Below are 25,026 nucleotides of genomic sequence, written 5' to 3' on the forward strand. Positions count from 1 at the left end.
AGACCCTTTTCTTGGAACTAGCCGGACTTATTCATATCTCTGAACCTTGAGACCTCCTTTTCATATCACTGTCTTGTCCTATCAAAGAAAGGTACCTTTGTGATGTATCAGGACAGTTACCAATACAATTTTTTTTTCATTTGGACTGGACAGCCCCAAAAACCTTTACTAAGATACTTGCAGTAGTGGTGAGACTGAAGAACAACACTGCAGTTTATAGATCAGTGCTTATCAACCTTTTTAGATTCAAGGTAGCCCAAGGTAGGCTTAAGACACCCCTTGAAAAATGTCAGCTCTGTTTTTCTTTTTTGACTAAAGAAAAATATTAGCAATTCTTGTGTTACAAAGAACTCAGATTGCAGCAGGGCAGAATAGTTTTAACAGTATAGATTCCTATTTGAAATCTCTTGGTTTATCTTGTGTATCATGTAAGCACTGTTAGGTGTGCAAATATGTTGTGGTACCCTGTGTTACCATTTGAAAAGATCCGAAGGCACTGCCAGGTGCTCTGGCACCCTGGTTGACAAACTCTGATTTAGATGATGAGCTAGGGAAGGATAGCAGGGAGAAGAGAAATTTCCAACTGTATTGCACTTGTTCCACACCATAGCCATCATGATAAACACCACTGTGATACAACCATGAACAAAGTAAATGCAGTCCTGGTATCATGCAAGGCATTCAGCAAAAACAGCCATGCACAAGGCACTAGATAAGACTTCATCTGCAATACTTTGCACATTTCTGGTCACTCGTGTTCAAGACAAATGGAATTGGGGAATGAAGAGTCTGTTTATGAGGCCAGACTAGAGTTTGAGCTTGACGTTTTAGGTATGGTAAAATGAAGGTTGTGAAATGGAATGAGATATTTTTCTCCCTGGTGTTTACCCATCTGATATATTTATGAAGAGTAGAGTTGTTCACACAAAGGGATAGTGATGCACAAAAATAAATATTCATAAGATGATTATGAATAAATTTAGGTTGGAAATTGTAGGGTTTCTTATCAGATGAATGAAAGTCCAAGAGGAGCAGTGGAGGCAAAAATTAAAGTAGCTTTAAAATATGCTTATGAATGGGATTATATGATGTGGTGACCTGCAGGGGATTGAACTTGATGACTAGATGTAAACTAACAAGGCATTCATTTTCTTTAATGGAAATGTAGGGAAGTAAATGGAAGTATGGATACTTGAAAGTCTACCCAGTACAGCACAAGCAAAAGAACAATGGAAGATAGTCTTGAAGAGATCATGCATTAGACTAAAGGATTTGAAATGCTGTATCAGAATTAGGAGCCATCTGAGAAGCAGGGTGTTTTTCGTGGGGGATTATTTTTTCCCAAATACTGGTTTTGGTCTAGTGCTGGGATTAAAAGACGGGGGTAGGGGGGGAAAGAATGGGGAAATTGCTGATGGCTGCATCTGCGAGGTGTACCTAGAAGATGGCTATGGGTTTGTGGGGGGGGCAGGGGTATTGTTTTGTTTAAGGTATCTGTAGTGTTGCTGGATAATGTGGGATAGCTGGTAACACTTGGAAGGATTTGGGAGCCTGAGGTCAGTACCGAGTCCAAGCAGCCTTTTTGCTTATTTGCCTCTTCCTTTACTTTACAGATTCACTGGGGAGCAGTAGGTGCCACAGCAGCCTCTGGTGGCCTTGAGTTGCAACTTAATGTATCAAACTTACTGCTGTTACAGGACTCCTATCTAAGTTATAGTAGAAGTAGTACAAAATTTTAGCAGGATAAGTGGTATTTCCAATTTACTATCTTCCTTTTAAATAGGTTTATCTATATTTAGAGCCTGGTGCTTGGAATAAGACCTTTAGCAGGAGTATTGCTGCATATTTGTTATACTCAGTTAAATCAAATGAGTCCAACCTGAGTTGGAGCAATACTTTTTCTTGCATGTCAGTAGAACAAAGGGTCTTACTGAATCACATTGACTTATGAAACAACACTTTACATTTATGTCACTTAGTTTCAGTCTTCTCTACATTCAGAGACATAGAATCTATATTATTTGTTTTGTGTGGTTATTGCTTAGTGTGACATACTTCTGTGTATTCCCGTGTCTCATCCTATTAAGACTAGAGACTTTGTTCCTCTAAAATTGTCCTTCATACTTTCTTTAGATTTGCTCAGGCACTCCGCTCACACAAAAAGAATATTGACTGAACTTATCCTGAAGCACTCTTACAGAGAGGTCTTGCTGGCAATAAATGCAAAAATGTGTAGTTAAGAATTACCTCACAGTTTGATTGTCAGTATATGCTCTACCAGAAGGAAGTCATATTTTGCTATTTAAGAAAATTAGAGATTATACAACAGTTTCAGTATTTGGCATATAAGCATATCTGGAATGAGCTATGTATTTGAACCTGTTATTAAACAGGATCAGCAGTTTAATTCATATTCTTTACTGGTGGTTCTGAAAAGTTTAGGTCTTATTGTCTGTGAAATGACATGCTGTTTACTTTTTTTGATCGTTTTCACAGAATAAGGCTTCAGCAGGAGAGCTGTTTATATTTCATCACTTTACCATTGTATCAGGCCTTTTAAGTTAGTTATCTGGGGATCTTGCCAGTAGTTTTTACAAGGTTGACTGCCAATTAATTCTTTTATTTATTTAGCGTTTTTGGCACAGCTGGCAGGCTTAGTGGAACATTTATATCTCCAAGAGTGTAAAATCTGATTTGCAAAAAAAGCTTTTTGAAATAGCTGAAAGCAGTGTTTGTAAGGGTTATTAGTGATTTCAAATTGCACTGCAGTGCAGCATTAAATTGCCTTCTCTTTCTTTATATAAATTGACTTTACTTAGAGCCTGGTCATAGAGTATCTTTCTTGTTGCTCCTACTGATCACTCCCTTTCTGAATGTTTTCTTCACTTTTTGCCGGCTTGCACTACCCTCATTTATCTTTGCAGTCCGTGAGCAGACATAGTCTGAGTACACACGTTCAGATGATCTAGGCAAAATCTCCTGGGTTTGTTCTCCTGATAGAAAAACGTACCTGCTGATGTCTGAACAGACATTTGAATGCGGAACCCCTGAAGGATGGAGAGCTTTAAGTGCTAATGGTACACAGCAAGGAGGCCTCTGTGCACACATCTTGGCATCCTCTGCAGGCTTCTTCAGTTTTCTTGGAGACAGAATGGCAGCAGTGTATATGGGAAGGGTGAAGCACCATGGGATGCTGGATAACTGTCCTATGTCTTCTCTCAGAAGAGAGCTTTTTGAGAGAATTATCCTGGCGCATGTCCGCAAGGGGCCAGCAGGGGAGATTATGCTTAGGGACAACCAGCACAGGTTCATTAGAGGCAGGTCCTGTCAGACCAACCTGGTGGCCTTCTATGACCAGGTCACAAAATCCTTAGATGCAGGTGTAGCAGTGGACATAGTCTTTCTGGACTTTAGGAAGGCCTTCAACACTGTCTCTCACCCCATTCTCATTAAAAAACTAGGGGACTGTGTCATTGACACCTACACAGTCAAATAGTTCACTAGTTGGCTGGAGGGCTGCACCCAGAGAGTGGTGGTGGATGGGTCATTTTCGACCTGGAGGGATGTGGGCAGTGGGGTCCCCCAGGGCTCGGTCCTCAGGCCTGCACTGTTCAACATCTTCATCGTCGACTTGGACGAGGGGGTAAAAAGCACCCTGTTCAAATTTGCAGACGACACTAAGATGTGGGGAGAAGTGGGCACGCTAGAAGGGAGGAATAGGCTGCAATCGGACCTAGGCAGGTTACAGGGGTGGGCGGATGAGAACAGGATGGGTTTCAACACTGACAAGTGCAAGGTGCTGCACCTGGGGAGGAAGAACCAGCAGCATACCTACAGGCTGGGGAACTCCCTTCTCGTCAGTGCAGAGGCAGAAAAAGATCTTGGAATCATTATTGATGCCAAAATGAACATGGGCCGACAGTGCGGGGACACGGTCAGGAAGGCTAACCGTACCTTGTCATGCATCCACAGATGCATCTCAAGCAGGTCCAAGGAGGTGATCCTCCCCCTCTATGCGACACTGGTCAGGCCGCAGTTGCAGTACTACATCCAGTTCTGGGTGCCACACTTCAGGAGGGATGTGGACAACATGGAGAGGGTCCAGAGGAGGGCCACCCGCATGATCAGGAGTCAGCAGAGCAGGCCCTACAAGGAGAGGTTAAGGGACCTGAACCTGTTCAGCCTCCACAAGAGAAGGCTGAGGGGGGATCTAGTGGCCATTTACAAACTGGTCAGGGGGGACCAGCAGGCATTGGAGGAGTCCCTGTTCCCCCAAGCACTACCAGGAGTGACAAGAAATAACGGTCACAAGCTGGCAGAGGGTAGATTTAGGCTAGATATTGGGAGGCGCTACTTCACTGTCAGGGCGGCTAGGATCTGGAACCAACTTCCGAGAAAAGTGGTGTTGGCTCCTACTCTGGGGGTCTTTAAGAGGAGGCTGGATGAACACCTCGCCAGGGTCGTTTGACCCCAGTACTTTTTCCTGCCATGGCAAGGGGTCGGACTTGATGATCTGCTCAGGTCTCTTCCGACCCTACCAACTATGAAACTATGTACAAACATTCACTCTCACAGGAGAAGGTCTCCCAGGAGTGATTTTTAACCCTTGTTGCTCCTGGGTTGTTTTTCTACTGGAGTGGCCATTTTGCTGTGGAAAAAAAATTGAGAACATCTGTATACTTGTGGTTTCTCCTGGGAGAATATCTTTTCTTTCCATATTATATCACTGAAGACCTGCATTTGCTCTTTCAGCTTTAACTATCATTGGCATTTGTGTACACACCTGCCTTTTTATTTTTGAAGTCCCAAATCTAACTTTCTGATGTAATTCTTAATTCTTAACTTCCAATTTTACCTTCTGCTCACTGCAGGTACAGCCAAGCAGCTGCAGGTTCTCCCATGACTCCTCTGGCTGTGCCTGCTTCTCCTTGGTGCGGGGAGCTGCGGGAGAAGCCCCCATGGCTGCCCTGCCTGACCCCACCCCCTGCCTGGCCCTTTAAAAAAAAAAAGCCCCAGGCTCACCGGTTGTAGCAGGGGCTGTGGGGGTTCTGGGGCCATATGGCAGGGCCCCCCGTGCAGCACCCGCTCCCTGATCTCCCCACCCCGCCTTGCCCCACAGTCACCGGCTCTGGCAGTGGTGATCAGGGCCTCTGAGGGCTTGTGGCAGAGCCCTCTTGCACAGCACGGGGGGGGGCAGCGGGGATTGGCCCCCCCACCTGGCACCCGCACAGCAGCTGCCCCATGGTGCAGCACAGCTCAGCAGGGTGCTGCGCACTGTCTGGTAGCTGGGGTGTCTCTACCTGTCAGCCGGAGCCAGGCAGCGCTTGACCCCAGCTCCCAGACAGCACGCGGCTCCCTGCCGAACCACACTGCACACACGCCATGGGACAGCTGCCACACGGGTGCCAAGGGGGGGGCGAGGCAATCCCTGCTACCCTCTACTGCACTGGGGGGGGGGCGGGGAACTCTGCCACGAGCCCTCAGAGTTCCCGATCCCCACTGCTGTAGCCAGTGAGTGTGGGGCTTTTTTTTTTTAATTGCCAGGATGCTGGGGCTGAGCAGGGCAGCCATCGGGCACATGGCTGAGTGGGGTTGGGGGATATCGGGGAGTGAGGACTGTGGGGGGGGGGGGCTCTGTCGTGATCTCAGAGCTCCCGCAGCCTCTGCTATAACCGGTGTGTTTTTTGTTGTTTTATTCCTGGACTGTGGAACCAGGCAGAGGGGCAATCGGGGAGTGGGGGCTACACAGGGAGGGCTATGCCAGGAGGCCCCAGAATCCCCACAGCCCCTGCTACAGCTGGTGAGTGCGGGGCTTTTTTTAAGTGCCAGGAGGCTGAGACCGGGTTGGGGGTGGGGCCGGCAGGGCAGCCATGGGGACTTCTCCCATGGTTCCCCCCGCTGGAGAGAGGCAAGCACAGCTGGAGGAGCTGCTGGAGAACCTGCAGCCACCTAGCTGTGCCTGCCTCTCCCTGGCAGATCTGAATCTCTGAATCTTTTCCGAATCAATTTGGACCTTTTAGTGGGTCTCCCAATTTGATTCGGGTTCGGAGATTCAGCCACCAAATTGGGCTAAATCTCCTCTGAATTGAATCGGTGACCAAAGCTTCACGCAGCCCTAGATGCCAGTTTTCCCCCATCTCAAAAATCAATTCAAATAGGTTTTTTTTTTCTTAAGCTTAGTCTGTACCAGTGGTTCTCTGCCTTGTTTTTTGACTTGAGGCACCCCTTCATAACTTTTGTGAACTGAGTGGCAACAGATTTAAAACATGAATTGATATAGTACAGTTCTTTCCTCCTTGCAGAGAGGGGGATTGGGCAGTGGGGGTGGGGAACTGGCCAGGCAGAGACAAACCTAAGCCTGCATTTATCTGATCTCCTCACACCTTGTGGCACCCTTCAAACGATTTGATAGCACTTTAGTTAAGAATCACTGATCTACATGGACAGGCCCTGTGCTGGAGTTAAGCCCAGGAATCAAGATGCTCTCATGAATTCTCATACGATAAAAATCCTGAAGATCCATCAGCTTCTACAATACTTTCTGTAGTCTAAGTTACAGTAGTAGTTAGAGTAAGACCTTGATGTATCTGTTACCCAAATATATTATGGACTTGTTGCACTGGTGCAAAAACCTGTACATTTACTTAATGCTGACTGACTAAAAATAAGTCTCTGTTGAGGTTGTGGAGAAGCTACCATAGTACATGATCAGCATGTTTGTACATGTGTGGTGGGACACTAGGAAGCGCTACTACACTCAGCTACCCATCTCAGTGTGCCCAGCTCAAAACCATGCTTCAGGAGCCTCCCTGAAATAGGGAGTGCCTATTACCAGCCGTCCTCCTTCCTGGAGACCTCCCACAAGTCTGGGGAATGTTGCCACCACCCAGGCACTGGTCTCTGTTAGGGCTCTGTGCAGCTTGGGGTACACACTCAGCCAGCCTTGGGGATGCTTTGGCCCACTGGAAGTGTTTCTGGGTACTCCTTATAGCCTGGAGCCTCCCCAGATACTCTCAGGTAGGACTAAATTAGTTAATAAATAGCCAAGCTTCCTCTCCCCTCAGGCATTCACAGCTAGGCGTGATGAGCCAGATAGCTTTTTATCGGTCAGAGAGCGAGGATGGGGGTGGGTAGAGAACAAAGGAAATTTAAGAAACTAACAAAACACCTTGAGCAATACAGAATAAATTGAGCTTTCATCAAATTTGGGTTCGGTGACCCTTTTAACACGCGTCTAAAATCACTTAATCCTAATCAACTGGCTAAGTTTCCAAGTCTACTCACAGTAAAATTCACTGGAGCTTCTTTCCGGGGGTCTCAGCTTCTCTAAATCCCCAAAGTGACTGACTTCCCCTTCCCAAAATGCCTGCAGCAGGAAAAAGGAAGAGTGAGCTCCCCCCTCCCTTAGGAATTTTTACATCCCAGTCACGTAGGTGACCAGGTTGACCGAAAAAAGGCAATGTAAAAAAAAACACAAAAACACTGGGGTCGAGGGATGTGGGCTGTCCCAATACAGAGGTGAAGCAGACTGAGGAGGATTTCTTCACAACATGTATGGGAAGAGAGGATCCTGTTCCATTAACAATTTTTTTTCTTTACAAACAGCTTAATTTGCAGTACTGTAAATCAACAGAATATGGCATTGCCTATTAGAAATGTAGGTGCTAATTCTTATGCTTCCTGATGTGACTGTACCAGCTCTTAGCTGCAAACCCTTTAGCCTTTAGTGGCCACATTGCCCAGCCATCCCCACTTGATATGTAAATGTTTTGGAAAGCATCTCTAGAGCAGGAATGTTCAACCCCAGGTTGGCTCATGGAGCCATGTGAATCTGGCTTGTGGGGCTCCCTAAGGGTCCTAAAATCTGGCAGCAGGGAAGCAACAGCAGTTAATGCTGCTTTTACTCCCCCACCACCAAATTTCTGAGCCCTGTGAGCCAAATGTGATCCCCTGCATGGGATCCCTCTGCTGTGTGCACAGCTGGAATGCACAGGCACAGGAGACAAGGAGTAGGGTGGAAGGCTGCACGTTCCCCCCACACACCCACAGTCTCCCCCATGTTGCCCCTAGCCAAGTACCCCCTCTCACACCCAATGAGCTATTCTAGATGGGTTCAAGTGGTAGATCATCTCTGGCTTTAGCCTCAAGCCCAGGGCCAAAGCCAGAGCTGAGCTGCCTCCTGCCTTGATCTAGTATTCAAATCCAAGACGAAGCTTTTTCCCCTATGCTGATTGGGGATAGAGAGGGGAATCCTGTCTTGGGTTTCAGTAATATGGTAATGGCACACTTTAAAGAGATGGAAATAAAATCTGCACTGTACACTTACTTTCATTCTCTAGTACTAGAGAATGACTAGTACTTACTAGTCATTCTCTTTGGTAACCTTGATTTTATTTTTTCCCTCAGTGTTCACAATCTTGTTAACATAATTTTGTAACCATTTAGAATACATATCTTGTTTTATTAATTTGTCCCCTCCCCTTTTCATGTAGAAATGGGTAAATAATCATTTTCCCTGCAGATTTTTGCAGTAGGAACCATAAAAGTATACTTATTGCTCACAAGCCCAGATAGAGAGAGAGCTGAAAAAGTTACTTGATGAATCACTTTGGCAAAGGAAAAGCTGGAAATTGTATACAAATTGCAAATACCCAACTCAAATTACTGTGTAGCGAGCTGAAAGGGGATCTTACTAAGAATTTGTGTTTTTATGTTTAGGATTTAAGAGATTATGGCACTTAGTGTTTTGTTAATGATAGAGAACTTGCTTTTTAGGTTGGTTTTATATAACTTGTGATGACTTCAGAAAATTCTAATTCTTTTATAACCTTCAGAAGGATTGATTTAGAGTTTGTCATCCTTTTCTTTAGAAATGTTAGCTTAATCCGCGGTGTGAGCTCTGAGTGTTTTCTGTGTAGGTCAGTATTTTTTTAATAAAATGTTTTCATGGATTTACTCATTTCAACTCCAGAAAGCTATCTATATGCACTGTGCGCAGTAAAACAACGCTAAGCTGCTTGATCCGCAGGCATACTATTAAAATTACTCTGAACCTCATCCTGAATGCATATGAGAAAAGAGAAACTATCCGGTTTACCTGAAAGCCTAGCGAGTCTAATACCTGTATGTGTTTAAAAAGGACAAGTTAGGTTTCCTGTCTATGTTCTACTTTGGCATTTCCTGGCTGTGATGTTAACCATACGATTTCTAACACCACTTTAAGGTTGTTTTTTTCCATATAATAGAAGTTAGAAAATGTGACTAGCAATTTGGTTTTCTTTCTTTTAAACAGAATGCCACGCTCATTGAATGTCACTATCCACTGTCACTGCTGCCTCAGCTTTCCCTTGTTCAGGGTTGATCTTTCAACCTTTCCAAGAAGGAATTTACTGGCATATGCATATTTTTCTTCTTCAAACAAATTTCAACGTAATATGAAAATGAAAAAAATTGCCTCTACACTCTCCATCCACCTGCCTTAATGCCCATAACATGTAGATGCTTAGCAACCTTGCTCCCCACGCCTCTGCTGCTCACTGGTACCTTCAGAAAGAAGAAATGCTTGGGTATTGTGCATGCATAATGGGTATTGTGCATTTCCTTCAGGGTTCTGTCAAGAGTGGGGTTTGGGCACTGGCTCTCCTTGTAGCAAGCGGCTGCTGCCAGCACCCAAGGAACATGGATCCTTCCCCTGTTCCGCATCCTGGTGGGGGAAGGGAAAGAGAGCAAGAGCTGCAGTAATTTGCATTACATTATGTAACATTATGTAAAAAATAAAAAATTGCTGTCCATAGAAAGTTTGCGGATTTTCAGTAAAATAATTCTTGGATTGGCACCCCTGTTCTTGCCTGTCTTAAGATATGCCTATTACTGCTGTAAAGATGAGACTGCAACTTCTGCAAACCAACTACAGAGCCTAGTTGGTTCTGATAGCATGTCAGTTGTACTTGGCCAAATGCATGGGGTTGGGGTGGTGCAGGTGCTGAGGAGCCTGGTTGACAGTCTGGAGAGCGTAAGTTCAAGGCCAAAGCAGAAAACACTCTCAGTGCAGCCTGTCAGATTCCAGTAAATCTGCAAATTCTACTAAATACTTTGTCACAAGGACACGAAGAAGGAAAGGAAAGGTCAGAGATGCCATTGGGGACAAGAGGTTATAAGGTTAAAATCATTAGCAGGTGTTATTGAGTGTACTTGTGTGTGTTTTTTTCAAGTTTTTACTGTTTTATTAACCAGTCAATTTTTTTCAAATAAAATACCGATATTTTTTTATATTCCTCCTTGAGGATTCCATGCGAACTATTTTTGAAGTGTAAAAGTTAACTGGTTTAGAGTTGCCAGTATAGGTAGAAGCTGGTCTTATATATGTCAGGATAAATACGTTGACAGGCTTTGTATAAAACATTCATAACTCCAGGATGACTGAAGAGATGCTGCTTTAGAAATTTTTTTGGAATCATTAGTCTCTTCTTTAAAAGGTGAATATTGAAAATCCTGAAAGTATGGATATAGGACAGTCATGGAAAATAACGAGCCTTATTTGTGGTTCCAGGCTCATGCTAAAATAAAAATATTCCTTAAGGCGAACACCTGTATAAACTGACATACTGTATTACCGAATATAGTGCTAGCAATCCCTAGACAAGAAGCCATGGGGATAGAAAAGGAAAAGGCACAGCCTTGGAGAATACGAGGTAAAGGGAAGAAGGGCGATCCCTTAAAGTTGAAAAGCCCAGCCACAGTTTGAAAAAGAACTAATAGAGCGCTCGGGTCTAGAGTACTCAGAATAAAAATATGGTTGTTGAGTGTAATTAACAGTATTTAAGGCTGCAAAAATATTAAATCTATCAGTTAACCAAAGCCTTAGACTTTTATAGCCTATAGACCTTTCTGTATAAAAAAGCAAGAGTGCTGCTTTTTATGTAGAATTCATTTAGGAGCTGCTTTAGTTAACAAAGCAACCTGCTAGTGTGCACATTTTTCATTTTGTTTCAAGAGTGCCTTGATGATTTAGCTAAAATCAATAAGGAACACCTATGATACTGAAACATAAAAGAATGGCGACAGAATGGAGTAGCAACAATTTAGCTAAATAAGTTTCTAAATCAATTTCAGTTCAGTTGCTGTGTTTTGGCATAAAGAGTTGAAGGCTGGATAAAAGGATCAGACAACTTCAAGAGAAGAAATAGCAAGGGCAAGTGCAAAGCTTGGTGGTCAAGAAGTGATGGAGTAAATGGATAAGTTAAAGTAAAGGCTAGTGGGAGGTCTTTAAATGCTGAGGAGGGATTGGTGCCTGGGTGGGAATGATACAAGCAGCCAAGGAAATCAGGCAGTGGGAAAATAAGCAGTCATAAGTAGATGAATACCTCTGGAGAGTTGGATTTTAAGAGTTAGTGACCGAAGAGGGAAATGCAAATTGAGGTCTGAGAATGTATCTTGGCTTTGTTTAAAAAAGGTACTATTTAATTTATTTACAATTATACTAATTGGTGGAACTTGATTAGATTGTCATAGCTTAAACTACCTGCAAGTAGCTTTCTTATAAACTTTGTTACTAGGAATTGCACTTAATTCTCATGTGCTTCTTATGCATCAATTGGGAAACATTAAGTGGCAACCGGTAGCACCCCTCACCCAGTCAGCGTTTTTGTTATGCCTCCTTACTTCAGCCCCTGCAGCATTCCACCTCCCACCCCTTCAGTTTCACTGGCAACTGTAGCCAGTTTTCCTGCTGATGAGGAGCATTGGTGGCAATTGGCAGCAAGGGAATTGATGGTGATGGTTGAAGTAGCAGGGCTCAAGAGAATTGGTGGGGAAGGATAGTTGAAGTATGGGGGGCATGAGAGTGGCCACCTATGCTAAGGTGGGTGTAAATCCACATGCTTAGGGAAACACTGCACTTAAGTGTTCCAAGATACGTAGTCTCAAAAAGCTTCAAAGATGTTGAATAACATGAATGTGCTGCAGCTGGCCAAAACATAATTATTTGTATGTGTGACTGGTTAATGCTGATACAGACTTCTGTATGACTGACCTTTAACAATCCGTAACAATATATAAATGCCTCAAGGAAGGCCTTACTTACAGGGCTATCTTTTTGTCTAGTCATGACCCCTGAATATTTCTTAAGCATTAACAGTATTGGTTGATAAATTTTAATAGCTTGTCATTAAGGGCAAGTCTACAGAACCCACTTTCTGTCATTGTAGTTAGTCTGGCATAGCTGTCAATGAAGCGGTCTATGGTAGATGTAGTGAATGGCAACAGAAGGAATTTTTTTGTCACTACAGGTATACCTGCTCTCCTCGCCACATAAGCTAAGCAAACAAAAAGACATTTTCTGTTGGCATAACTGCATCCATCCACACCTGTGGATTTGCTGGCATGGATATGTCATCTAGGGGGGTATGTGTCATCTGGGCAATTTGATTATGCCAGCGAAACTTCGTAGCATACACTAAGGTTAAGAAACCTACAGTGAAATTTTTATCACTTTCTTAAATTGTGAATTCACACATTGTGTTCAGTGTTTTCTTGCCATCAAAAATCATTTAGATGAAAGGAGGACATTTTAGAGACTTAAGCATAAGCATGGCTTCTGTATTTTGTGACTACTGTGATATTGGTAACATCTTTGTGCCATTTCAAAATATTCAAGTGAAATAAAGTAATATGTATGATGTGAAAAATGTGTTTTATTCAGTCAGTAAGATTTAAGGTGAGACTTGAGAAGGAAACCTGCATTAGACAGGCAGCAGGTTTCTCATTGTAGAGCATACAGGGAAACATTTATGAAAGACTAGAAAGAATTAAATTAGTTTGACAAGTCCCCAAAAATGTAACATGGGGAAGTACTGTAGCATAAGCAATTAGATTTATTCAGTAGAAATGTTCTTGCATAAAAAAATTTCATTGAAATGCCTTTGTTACTGGAGCTGAAGGAGCTGGTTTCCACATTATAATTTTGTGTTTGTTTTTGAGAAGATTACAGAGCTACATCTTAAACTAAGAATATGTATAAACTTTAGGGTTTTTCACCCTTTTACAGAAGATGCTGGGACAGAAGAGATGAGTACTCCTTTCACTAAGACCTAGAACTGCCTGTTGAACAAACAGTCCCGACCAGGCAATATACGAATGGCCCAAGGAAGCCAACAAATTGATTTTCAGGTTTTACATGACCTGCGACAAAAATTTCCTGAGGTACCTGAAGTTGTTGTGTCCAGATGCATGTTACAGGTTAGTGTTCTGCTATTACTGTATTTCTACACAGTGTTATTCTGAAGATGTTAAAAGTGGCTAACAGAATTTTCCTTGTTGTATGCTGTGGCTGGGTGGGTCTCTTGAGAACATGTTTTTTCCTGTCATATAACTGTTTATTCTTTTGTCTTTGTCTGTTTTATAGCAAGCGAACTCTCAAATTGGTTTTGGTTTGTAGTTCAGAAATTGTAGATTTATCACGTTTTTTTAAACTAAGTCTCAGCTTTTGAATATGCTTCCATGGTGCCCTGTTTGCTTAAATAGAGACTTCCCCGAAGCTTCTTTTTCAAGGATTTGTAATGGTGACTATGGACGGATTCCTACTATAAAACTTGGACTATTTGGCCATCTTCATTTCACAAGAAAACAAAATTCCAGTGGGGGTCCTGTGGTTTGCCAGTCTAAAATAGAGATGACGAGTTACTCTTTCCCATTACTGATTACCTCTAGTTATTTAGCAGCAGAAAGAAAGAAATTAAATCAACCCATAGAATCATCATACATGCTCTCAGGATTGCATGGCACCATGTCTGTACTTAAGACCAATCCTGCAAGATTCTAATTTTGTTTTCTTTCTAAAAACTGTTTAGTTCTTCTAATACAAAAATAACTTGGGTACTTCATAAATCTACTGGATACAAAGAAGTCATGGACTTAATATAGACATTGGAGTTGACGTATTACAACCTGTCTGACATCTGATTCACCTGGCACCTGCCTGAAACTTACCATTTGTATTCGTTTCCCCCCCTCCTCTCTCTACCCATTGTCTTCCAGACTTCCAGCTATTTACATTTTTCACAGACTTCTTGTCACACTTTTAGCTTCTTATCTACCTTGAAGAACTCAGAGCAATAGCAGTCTCCCAATGCCTAAAGAAGGGTGTTTGTGTCTGAAAGCTTGCAAAGAACCTTTTCCCAACTATTTAGTTGGTCTAATAAAAGATACCACATCTACCCAAAGAACCTTGCCCGCCTTGGGTTAGGTGATGCATTGGCTTAGTCAGGTGTAGTATCTTGTTGCTATCTGGACCCTAAATTGTGTGTGATATGATGACCAGCTGAAAACCAGACCCTTTGCCCCCCTTGTATCACAAGCCTTAGTTACATGATGCAATGGATTTTTTTTTCTTTTCTCTCCTTTTTTTTTTTTTTAAGGAGAGTCCTAAAATACAGTTGGTCCTGCATGAGAAACAGGACAGTACCCAGATGTACTGAGAATAACTGTTCTTTTTTGTTACCTTGTTATGAGCACATTTTTATTTAGATTTTGTAGGGTATATCATGTATATGAACAATTGCATTGGACTGTTTTTGCAGCTGCAAAGTTATTTAGCATTAAAAATATTATTTAAGTTGATTACTTCTTGCATATTAAGACTGATATGAATATTTTAAGGTTTCATAAATACATGTTGTTAAAATTCTGTCAAGTCAGCAATTCTTTGAAATCTAATGCATTCTGACATCACTGAGGTAAGTAAGTTTGCAACTACTTTCATAGTGGTGGAAATCAATGTGAGCAGGGGAAGAAGCCAACTTAGTTTCACTTCACCTAGGAAATCTGAAGTCAAGTGAAACAGACAAGTCTCTGAGACTTCCAGGTCTGTATGTGGTACTGATGATATAAGAATATTAAGTGAATTTTGTATTCCAGCCAGGATAGTTGGGCCAAGTGGAGTGAATTAACTATATTTTAATGACTGTTTAAGTTCTATCTTTAATATACTTTTCTTAAGTATAAAAAAATATTCACAGCACCTGAAGTAGTGATTGTGGAGTACTTTTCTCCTAGATAAAACATGTTGAGAAGAACACTGTACTTTGACTCGGATTTGCAAATATTTGACACCTGAATTAAGGCTCAAACACCTTCTATGTAAGCAAATTTAGTTTTATTCCAAAAATTAAACATTCCAGAGTTTAAATTGTTTATGCCATTTGAAGTGTAAATTTGTGAAAAATTATTCCAGATCACTTTTGGTACAGATGTAGATTTTTTTTCTACATCATGTAAATGTACCCTTAATATTAGGCCCAGTACATTTTGAGGCTTTGGGGGGCTTGGGTGAGTTTAATCAAATTCATGAGGAAAACTCAGGTCATAGCAGATGTTAAAATAAAAGTGCAAGTGGGAACTGAGGAATTGTATGCCTTATCCCAAAAATCATGTGTCCTGCCATGCCACATGTATGATGTTTGGGATGGGGCATAAAATTCCTCAGATTCCAATTACACAACTGCTGAACTAGACTCAGAGCTGCCCCCAGCCTGATGCCAGTGCTCAGCTCGGCTCAGCTCACTTGAGTAGTGGTATCAGGCACAGGATCTGGTTTGGGATCTAGAACTGCCCCCAGCTGGATCCCTAGGGCCAGTGGCACTTCCCCCAACCAATGGCAACAGTCAACTGACTGGGATCAGGTCTGGGATACATGCCATACATTCAGTTGAAGGTGCCACCTTATGGTGCCATAAATTGGCTGAATGGGTGGCATGTTGCAGATTATGGCACAATTAACAGGTTGGTTATGCCATTAATGTAACATCAGCCAGAGCCTTCAATAGTAGTCTTTCCATTGAGAAATTATTCTTGCTTTGGAATAAACACAATATCAGAAAGTAGTTGTTCAACAGAAAGGGGTGGGCGAGAAGATCAATACCAAGAGGATCGATGGCAAGAGGAAGGGACACGTGATGGTGGTTGGTGATTCCCTACTACAAAGCACAGAAGCATCTATCTTCTGGACTGACTTGTTGGCTTGGGAGGTCTGATGCATGCCAGGATCCTGCATCCAGGGTATCACACAGAGGTTGCCAAGACTCATGCAGTCCTCCTACTACTATCCCATGTGATTCATCCATGTGAGCACTAATGACATGGCCAGGTATAACCTTGAGCAGGCCAAAGTGACTACATGGTTGGGTGGTACAAAGGTGAAGGGAATGAGACCCAAGTAGTGTTCCCATTGATCCTTCCAGTCTAGGGTAAAGGACTGGGTAGGAACAGATGCATCCTGAAGATCAACAAATGGCTGCATAGGTGATGTTGCCAGCAGGGCTTTGGCTTCTTTAACCATGGGTTGGCATTCCAAGGAGAACTACTGGGAAGAGATGTGGTCCACCTGATGAAGGGGAAGAGTGTCTTTGTGTACACACTTGCTAACCTAGTGAGGAGGACTTTAATCTAGGTTCACTGGGGGTGGATACAAAAGCCCCAAAGGGTTAAAAGTTAGAAGACCTGGATGCAAGCTTAATAAAGGGAAGTAATAGCAGAAGCCTTAGCAGTGTTCTTGCAGAGAAGACAAAAGAATCGGTCAGATACCTGAAGTGTTTATATACTAATGCGAGAAGCATGGGGAATAAACAGGAGGAAATGGAGTTCCTAGAACAATCGAAAAATGAAGTACTGGAGGATTATGGAGATGTGGTGGGATAGTGTATGTGGCTAGAGTACAGTCATGAATGATGAGTATAGCTTGTTCAGGAAGGACAGGCTGAGAAAAAAAGGATGAGCTGTTGTCCTATTCATAAAGGAGATGTACACATTCTGAGATGCAGTATGAAGTGAGAGGTAGACCTGTTGAAAGCCTCTGGGTAAAAGTCAGAGGGGAGAGCACCCAGGGGGGAGAGGGGATGTCATGGTAGGAGCCTGCAGCAGGCCACCAAACCAGGAGGAAGAAATGGCTAAGACCTTCTTATAAACAATTGAGAAAAGCTTCCAAATTGTGGGGCCTGTATCTCATGGGGGACTTTAACTACTAACTACTGTGGCATCTGCTGGGAGGGAAACACAGCAGTGCCTAAAAAGGCAGCCCAACAACTTCTTGCAGTGTGTTGGGGATAACTTTTGGCACAGGTAGTAGGAGCCAACTAGAAAGGAAGTTCTTCTCAACTTGTTCACAAACAGGAAGGAATTGGTTGAGAATGTGAAGATGGAAAGGCACTTGGGGGACAGTGACCACAAAGTGATAGAGTTCAAGGTCAGGAAGGAAGAGAGCAGTAGAATAAAGGCAGTGGACTCCAGAAAAAGCAGAGTTTAACAGGCTCAGGGAACTGGTGGGCATCATCCCCTGGGACAGACGTCAAAGAGGAAAAAGTCCAGGAATGCTGGCTAAACATTCAGGGAGGCCCTTTTAACGGCACAAGGAGAAAATTCTCCAGATGTGATAGAAGACTGGGAAGGGCAGCAGGAGGCCAGCCTGGCTAGACAGCAATCTCTTCAATGAGTTGAAACTCAAAAAGAAATCCTACAAAAAGTGGCAGCTTAGTCATAGTACTAGGGAAGAGCATAAGAGTATCACATGGGTATGCAGGAAGAAAATTAGGAATTCTGAGGTATGTTTTGAGATGAAACTGGCAAGGGACATAAGGCAGTAAAAAAGGGGATTCTACAAATATGTCAAAAGGGAGAAGAAGACTAAAGAAATCATAGTTCCCTACTGAATACAGAAGGCATTGTAGTTACAGATGATTTAGGAAGAGCCTTTGCTGTGGTAGTTTCCACAAATAGCAGCACATACTAGATGAGTGCAGTTGGAAGCATGGGGAACAAAAACAAACATCTTAGAGTAGTGGAAGAGCAGGTTAGGGATTATTTGAGAAAGCTAGATGCTTTCAGATTGGCATAGCCAGATGGTACACATCCTAGTGCCTAGAAGGAATTGGCTGAGGTAATTTCAGAGCCATTGGCTATATTCTGAGAATTAACAGTGGTCAGGTGAGGTCCCAGATAATTGGGAAAGGGCAAATATATAGTGCCCATCTTTAACAAAGGAAAGAAGGAGCATCCAGGGAATTGGAGACCAGTCAGCCTGACCTACCTAGGAAGATCATTACACAGGTTCTTAAGGAATCCATTGAAGCACCTAGAGAGGAACAAGATGATCCAAAACAGCCAGCATGGATTCATCAAGAGCAAATCATATTTAACCAATGTTTCCTTCTATGATAAGGTGACAGGCTTTGTGGATGGCAGTATGCCTTGACTTTAGCAAGGTTTTTGACACCCTCTGCCATTCTCATTAACAAGCTAAGGAAATACAGACTAGGAGAAGGTACTGTGAAATAGATACAAACCTGGCTGGATCATCATGCTCAACACAATAGTCATCAGTGCCTCTCTCTGGTTAGGAAGAGGTATAAAGTGGAGTTTATCCTGGGTCCATTTTTTTTAAATTAATATTTAATGTTTAATTATTTATTTGTTTGTTTATTCATTATTAATTATTAGAAAAATAGGACTGAGTGTACACTTAGCAAATTTGTGGATCCCACCAAGTTGGTTGGGGTTGCACACACTCTGAAGGGTAAGACCAGGGTCCACAGAGTGCCCTGGATAGACTGGAGAAAAGGCCTACAATTAACCAGATGAAATTCAGCAAGAACAAGTGCAAAGTCCTGTATTTGGGATGGAGTAATTATATGCACAAATACAGATGGGAGAATAACTGGTTAGGCTGCAGTACTTCAGAGAAGGGCCTAGGGGCTAGAGTGAACCATAAGTTGAATATGAGCCAGGAGTTGTGCTCTTGTTGAGGGGGAAAAAAAAAGGTGGAGCCAACTGTATACCTAGTTTATTTGCAAATAACAACTCTGTTAATACAAGGAAAATGATTGTTCTGCTCTGTTCAGCTCTGGTGAGGTCTCCCCTGGAATGCTGTGTCCAATTTTCAAGAAGAATGTGGACAGATTGGGAAGAGTCCACTGAAGAGCAACAAAAATGATTGGGGGGCTTAGGAGGCAAGCATGAGGAAAGGTGGAAAACAATAGGGTTATTTAGCCTGGAGAAAAGACCGAGGGGAGATTTGATAGCAGTCTTCAAATACCAAAACAGTGACTGTTTTATATATAGAGAGGATGGAGATGGACTTTTCTCTGTGGCTGTAGGGGACAGGACTAGAAATAATGCCCTCAGGCCTCAGCAGGGAGGAATTTAGGTTGGAGATTAGGAGCAAATTTCTGACTCTGGCTGTGTACACCTGTTCGAATGACCTAGGAGAATTCTCCCTGGTTTGTTCTGGTAGAAAGACTTACCCAGAGAGGCTTGAACAGACATTCAAATGTTGAACCCTTGAAAAGCAGAGAGCTTGCAGTGCTGATGCTGTGCAGCCAGGGAGGGGGGGCCCTTGTGTACACATCTCTACTCTGCAGACTTCTTTCATCTGCTTGGCAAAGGGTGGTATCAGTGCACAGGGCAGCCCTGGCAGTACAGTGTGTGTGTTGTAAAGGATAAATTCTTTCACGAGTAATTTAACCCTGGTTGCTTCCACGTTATTTTTCTCCTGGAGTGACCATTTCTCTGGGAGAAAAATCCTGTACTTTTGTACACTCATGGCTTGTCTTGGGAGAGCAGCACCTTTCCCAGAAATTAAAGTCCATACATGGCATTATGAATAGGCTGCCTAGAGAAGTTGCAAAACCTCCATTCTTGGAAGCTTTAAAGAACAGGTTAGACCATACTCATGGCTGGGATGGTTTACTCAGGGATGACCCTGCCTCAAATAGACAGATGGAATAGATAACCTCATTGAGGTCCCTTCCAGCCCTACTTTCCTATTGTCCTATGGTATACTGTCAAAATACAGAAGTAAGTAGGCATCAGTAACTTGGAAAAGTCAAAAAGTTAGTAGGACTTGAACTCAGCCTAAGCCTGTTTAAACTAGAATCATGCACTTGGTTGCTTCTGTAGGCAGAGCTTACTGCACACATCAAGGACTCCCTTAGCTTCTCCTCCCCAAGGTCTGTGTCCTCATTAGCCTCTTCCCCAGGTTAGAGGCTTTATGATTCTCTCTTACCCCCCAACCCCCATCCTCCTTTTCTCCATGCCTCCTCCCATTTTTATTCATTCACTCTTTTTTTTTTAACTTTTTTTTTCATGACCTCAACAGTTTAAGACAGAATCGGGACATGGGCAGAACTAAGATGAACATTCCAGCATAACCATGCCATTCATTTCTGTCATCAGCTAATTCTGCAATTAGATAAAGGATTGGAGGGCATTGAAGCTCTGTCTCTGCCAACAAGATGTTGTTGAGACTCCATGTGTTCCCTGCCTTCCCTTTTCATTTTTTTGATTTCCATCAAAATGTAAATGTTTCTATTCAATGCTTGGAGTATTTTCTGAAAAAAATTGAGTTTATTGAATGCAAAGTTAAAAATATTGCTATATTTACTCAAATTGGAGACAAGGGGTTCCCCCCCACCCCCTCCACATCAACATGGGAGGGGTGGGGAAAAAAACCTCATCTTGGATTAGAGCACTAGTATGGGACAGACAGCAGCTCAGCTCTGGCTTCAGCTCTGCATCCTGGGCTGAAGCTTAAACTAAGCCACCCCCTGCCCTGGGCTGGAATTGCTTGTTTGCTGGGGAAGAGGACATATGGCCAGGAAAACATGCGCGGAGTAAATGTGTGGGGAGGCTGTAGCCTGTCCCCTAGTCCTCTTCCCCACTTACTTTCTGCTCTGGCTTTGGTCCCTTCAGCCCTAACCTTGCCTGGCCAGGGGATGGGGGAGAGCAGGGAGCTGCCACGGGGGACTGTACATATATCCTGCCACTGAAATGATATCTTTTTGAAACATTTCCAGGCCCATTTGTTACACTTGGAAATATTTCAAAACTTACTTCTGACCGCACCCTCAGGCTCTGGTTCTGAGTGGGGCCTCTCTATCTGTTTCCGTTGCAAGTAACCCATGCTACATGCTTTGTGACAATTTAACTTTTCTTATACAAGTATCAAGCTACACGTTCTGACAGTCCTCTTGTTGGTACAGTATTGCAAATAGGGTTTTTTCCCCTCATCTTTTTCTAGTCTGTGTAGTATTGGATTACGTTTAATAACTGTTTTTTGGTAGTGCCCAAGACATACCAGGCATTTTTATAATTAGAAGTGAAAGGTGTTAAAGTATAATTTTTGTTGCTTCAGGCTTGGGTGCGTGAAAATTGAATTCAAAATAGCAAATTAAAAAAAAAAAAACAATTTCTTCCTGACGTTTCATGTCCTCCAGCAATATTCATGTGCTTTAAAGTTTTGTTTTTAAGAAAGCTAATCAAGATGTGTAAAAGCCCACAATTAAGTTGGAGATAAAAGAAATGTTTTGGCACTTTGTTTTTTAACTTTTTAATAACACACCAGCTAGCTATGTGGCTTTAAAAAAAAAAAAATAACCATGTTCAAGATTTAGTATGTCAGCTCTACCCAGGTGAAAATATTTGTTTAAACCAGGGCTGTCCAACTGGTGGCCCTCAGGCCACATGCAGTCTGCAAGGGGGTTAAGTTAGGGCCCTCAAGCACCCACCTGGCCACTGCTCTTTCCCATTGCTCTGACTGCTTCTGAAGCCAGGGTCTCCAGGCTCCCTCTCCGTCTGACTTCCTCTTCCCCACTCCAGTGGTGGGGTGGCACAGTTCACAGTGTTGAGAGGTGTGGTGTGGTGAGAGTACCTGAGATGTGTGGTGCAGTGGTGGAGGTGAGGCAGAGCGCCCAAGTAAACGGTACAGTGGGGAGTTGCAGGGGGCGGGGGCACCAGGATGCACACTGAAGCACAAGTATATGTGGTGCTGTGGGGGGATATGCAGCCAGTGGTCACTAAAAAGTTGGAAAGCCCTGGTTTAACTCGTTTAAACCCTTGAAAATAGTGGTATGTAATAAGAATATTGACAGATGAAACACAAATATTTAAATACTGCATTGTAATCGGTACTTTTTCTGTTTAAATTCTCATCTTATGAAAAAAATAGTATAGTATATATGAACAATCTGCAAATTATTCTTAATCTTGATTAACACACTTTTGTGTGCTTTCTTTCATCTGCGTGTTTTCTTTTTTTTCATAAATCCTGGCCTCTTGCATAATTCCTGAACTATACAGCTGCAACAACACTAACCCATTCATAAATTTGACATTTTTCATTATTCAGCAGATGGGAGTTTTTAAAGAAATCAGTCTTAAAATGTTTGGGGAAACATTTAAAAGCTTTTTAAGCTGTTTGCCTGTGATATACAGGTACTGTGAACTCAGTTCTTCTATTGGTTTCCCCTTCAGCAGAGACATGATGGTTGTGCTGAAGATTATTCTGAAAGTAGGGAGGAAATAGGTGTACCGTAGCATATTAGCTTGCTATAGTATAGTATCTCTGTCACTACTGTAGAAACAATGCAGACGTCCACCTGGGTGCCACTGACTAAATGACCATTTTCAAAATGGTAAGCTACACATGCAAGCCCCTCATGCACGTGTAGTAGTTGTATTAGCCGGCATCTTAAGACTTTTCACTTGATGCTGCATGTTAATTTTTAAGGATGCTATATGAGTGTAGCATTATTTTATTGATAACTTCAAATTTTTGTCCTTTTTATAGAATAACAACAACTTGGATGCTTGTTGTGCAGTTCTTTCTCAAGAGAGCACAAAGTATCTCTACGGTGAAGGAGACCTAGGTTTTTCGGATGATTCTGGGATTCCTGGACTACGAAATCACATGACATCTCTTAATTTGGATTTACAGTCGCAGAATGTGTATCACCATGGAAGAGAAGGAAGTAGAATGAATGGGAGTAGGACTCTAGCTCACAGCATTAGTGATGGACACCTTCAAGCCAGTCAGCCCAACAACGAACTGTTTCAGCAGGAACCACAGACAGCACCAGCTCAAATTCCACCAGGATTTAACGTCTTTGGAATGCCTAATACAGTTAGTACTGCTAATCCAGGGCAACACCTTGGATTTCACATAGGCAGCAAAGGAGCTTCTAACCTGTCTCAGCAAGCACCCAGGTTCAACCCCATTATGGTAACTTTAGCCCCAAATATTCAGCCTGGTCGCAATACCCCTACATCTTTGCACATACATGGTGTACCTCCCCCTGTACTTAACAGTCCGCAGGGAAATTCAATCTATATTAGGCCTTATATCACAGCTCCTAGTGGTACAGCTCGACAGACACAGCAGCAGCCAGGCTGGATTTCTCAGTTTAACCCTATGCATCCTCAGCAAGTCTACCAGCCTTCGCAACCAAGTCCCTGGACTACTCTTCCTACATCCAATCTTCCACCACATACCTCATCACAACAATCAGCGCATCCAAACCAGCAAGGCCACCAGACCTCTCATGTCTATATGCCTATCAGTTCTCCTACTACTCCGCAAGCACCTACAATTCATTCATCTGGTAGCTCACAGTCTTCTGCCCATAGCCAATACAATATTCAGAATATTTCAACCGGACCTCGTAAAAACCAAATTGAAATCAAACTTGAACCACCACAAAGAAACAATTCTTCTAAGCTGCGCTCAACTGGCCCTCGCACCTCCACTACTCCCTCTTCCCTTAACAGCCAGACATTAAGTAGAAGTCAACCCACTGTTTACATAGCGGCCAGTCCACCAAGTACTGATGAAGTGATCGCACGTAGTCAACCTAAGGTCTACATTTCAGCAAATGCCACAACAGGAGATGAGCAAGGTGTGCGGAACCAACCCACGCTGTTCATATCAACAAATCCTGGAGTATCTACCACCTCTAGGAATATGTCTGGTCAAGTAAGCATGGGTCCTGCATTTATTCATCACCATCCACCCAAGAGTCGAGCAGTGGGCAACAGCACCACTGCCACCTCTCCTCGAGTGGTGGTTACACAGCCTAATACAAAATATACTTTTAAAATTACGGTTTCTCCAAATAAACCCCCTGCGGTTTCACCAGGGGTAGTGTCCCCAACCTTTGAACCTACAAACCTTCTAAACCTTCCAGATCATTATGCTGAACCAGAAGGTATCCAGCATCTTACTGACCCTGTTTTAGCACATGTGGATAGGATCAGTGATACACGGAAATTGAGTATGGGATCTGATGATGCTGCCTACACGCAAGGTAATATTTTAATATATATTGTAATGTATATTAGTTGCATATTTTACTGTATATTTGTACAAGGTTATCTGCTTCATTTTGTTCTAAAAATCTACTGATTCACCACTGACAGTGACAAGATAAGCGAGTGCTATGAACAGAAGTTACGTTCTGATTCAAAAATAAGATTTATAGTTAACACACGCACTTGAATCCATCCTTAACATTCCATGGTCAAGATGGATGTAACTGAATATTTGACGATAATGTAATTCTGTTGTTTGCTGTTCAATTATCCATAATTGCCTTCTGTTTTCTGGAGACCTTTCTGAATGAACTAGTAGGATACTATTCTTTACTGGAATGGCATGATGGTGACCTCATCTTTTCTATAAGTTATCCAGAAACAAACTCTACCATCTTTAAACTTAATATAAGCAGATCAAAGGTGCAAATTTATAGGCAGGCTTTTAAATCAGATCAGAAATTGTTCCCATTGAATATGACTGACTGCTTAATTTTGTAAATACTTTAGAAAGTGAGGACATTCTTAAGCAATTTTGAATAAGAGAGGATTTTTACCTTACTGCTTTCTGATGGACTTCTGACAGTAGACTATTTAAATTCTTTTTACTTTTTTCTGTATGTAATGCTATTGCAGACAGGTAAGAAAAAGAATAAGACCCCAAAGAAGTTATAAAGCCTAAATAAGGCAAGTGTTTTTATGATATATTTTATTGGACAAGTTTTCAAGCACAAAACACCCTTCCTCAGACCTGTCCAACAGGTCTGTACAGTGGGTCCAGTAAAAGATATCACACACAAAAAACAATGATGCCTGTCCATTTCCTGGCCATCTGCAACAATACTACAACCAACTGATGTCTAAATAATTAGTAATGTAAAGGGAGGGGGTTGGATA

At 42.5% G+C, this 25,026-nt stretch overlaps 1 protein-coding gene across 4 annotated transcripts in view; it reads left to right on the forward strand.

The window, feature by feature from the left end:
* TAB2 (TGF-beta activated kinase 1 (MAP3K7) binding protein 2) overlaps positions 1 to 25,026 on the forward strand; it is a 120,480-nt gene that overhangs the window by 73,599 nt on the left and 21,855 nt on the right. For all 4 annotated transcript variants that reach the window (XM_019488342.2, XM_059713890.1, XM_006262041.4 and 1 more), the window contains 2 exons: positions 13,046 to 13,236; positions 22,613 to 24,125. In XM_019488342.2, coding sequence (XP_019343887.1) covers positions 13,135 to 13,236; positions 22,613 to 24,125 — 1,615 coding nt within the window. In that variant the 5' untranslated portion in view covers positions 13,046 to 13,134. The remainder of the gene's footprint in view (positions 1 to 13,045; positions 13,237 to 22,612; positions 24,126 to 25,026) is intronic.

Source organism: Alligator mississippiensis, chromosome 1 (genome assembly GCF_030867095.1).
Source record: "Alligator mississippiensis isolate rAllMis1 chromosome 1, rAllMis1, whole genome shotgun sequence".
Taxonomy (NCBI): domain Eukaryota; kingdom Metazoa; phylum Chordata; order Crocodylia; family Alligatoridae; genus Alligator; species Alligator mississippiensis.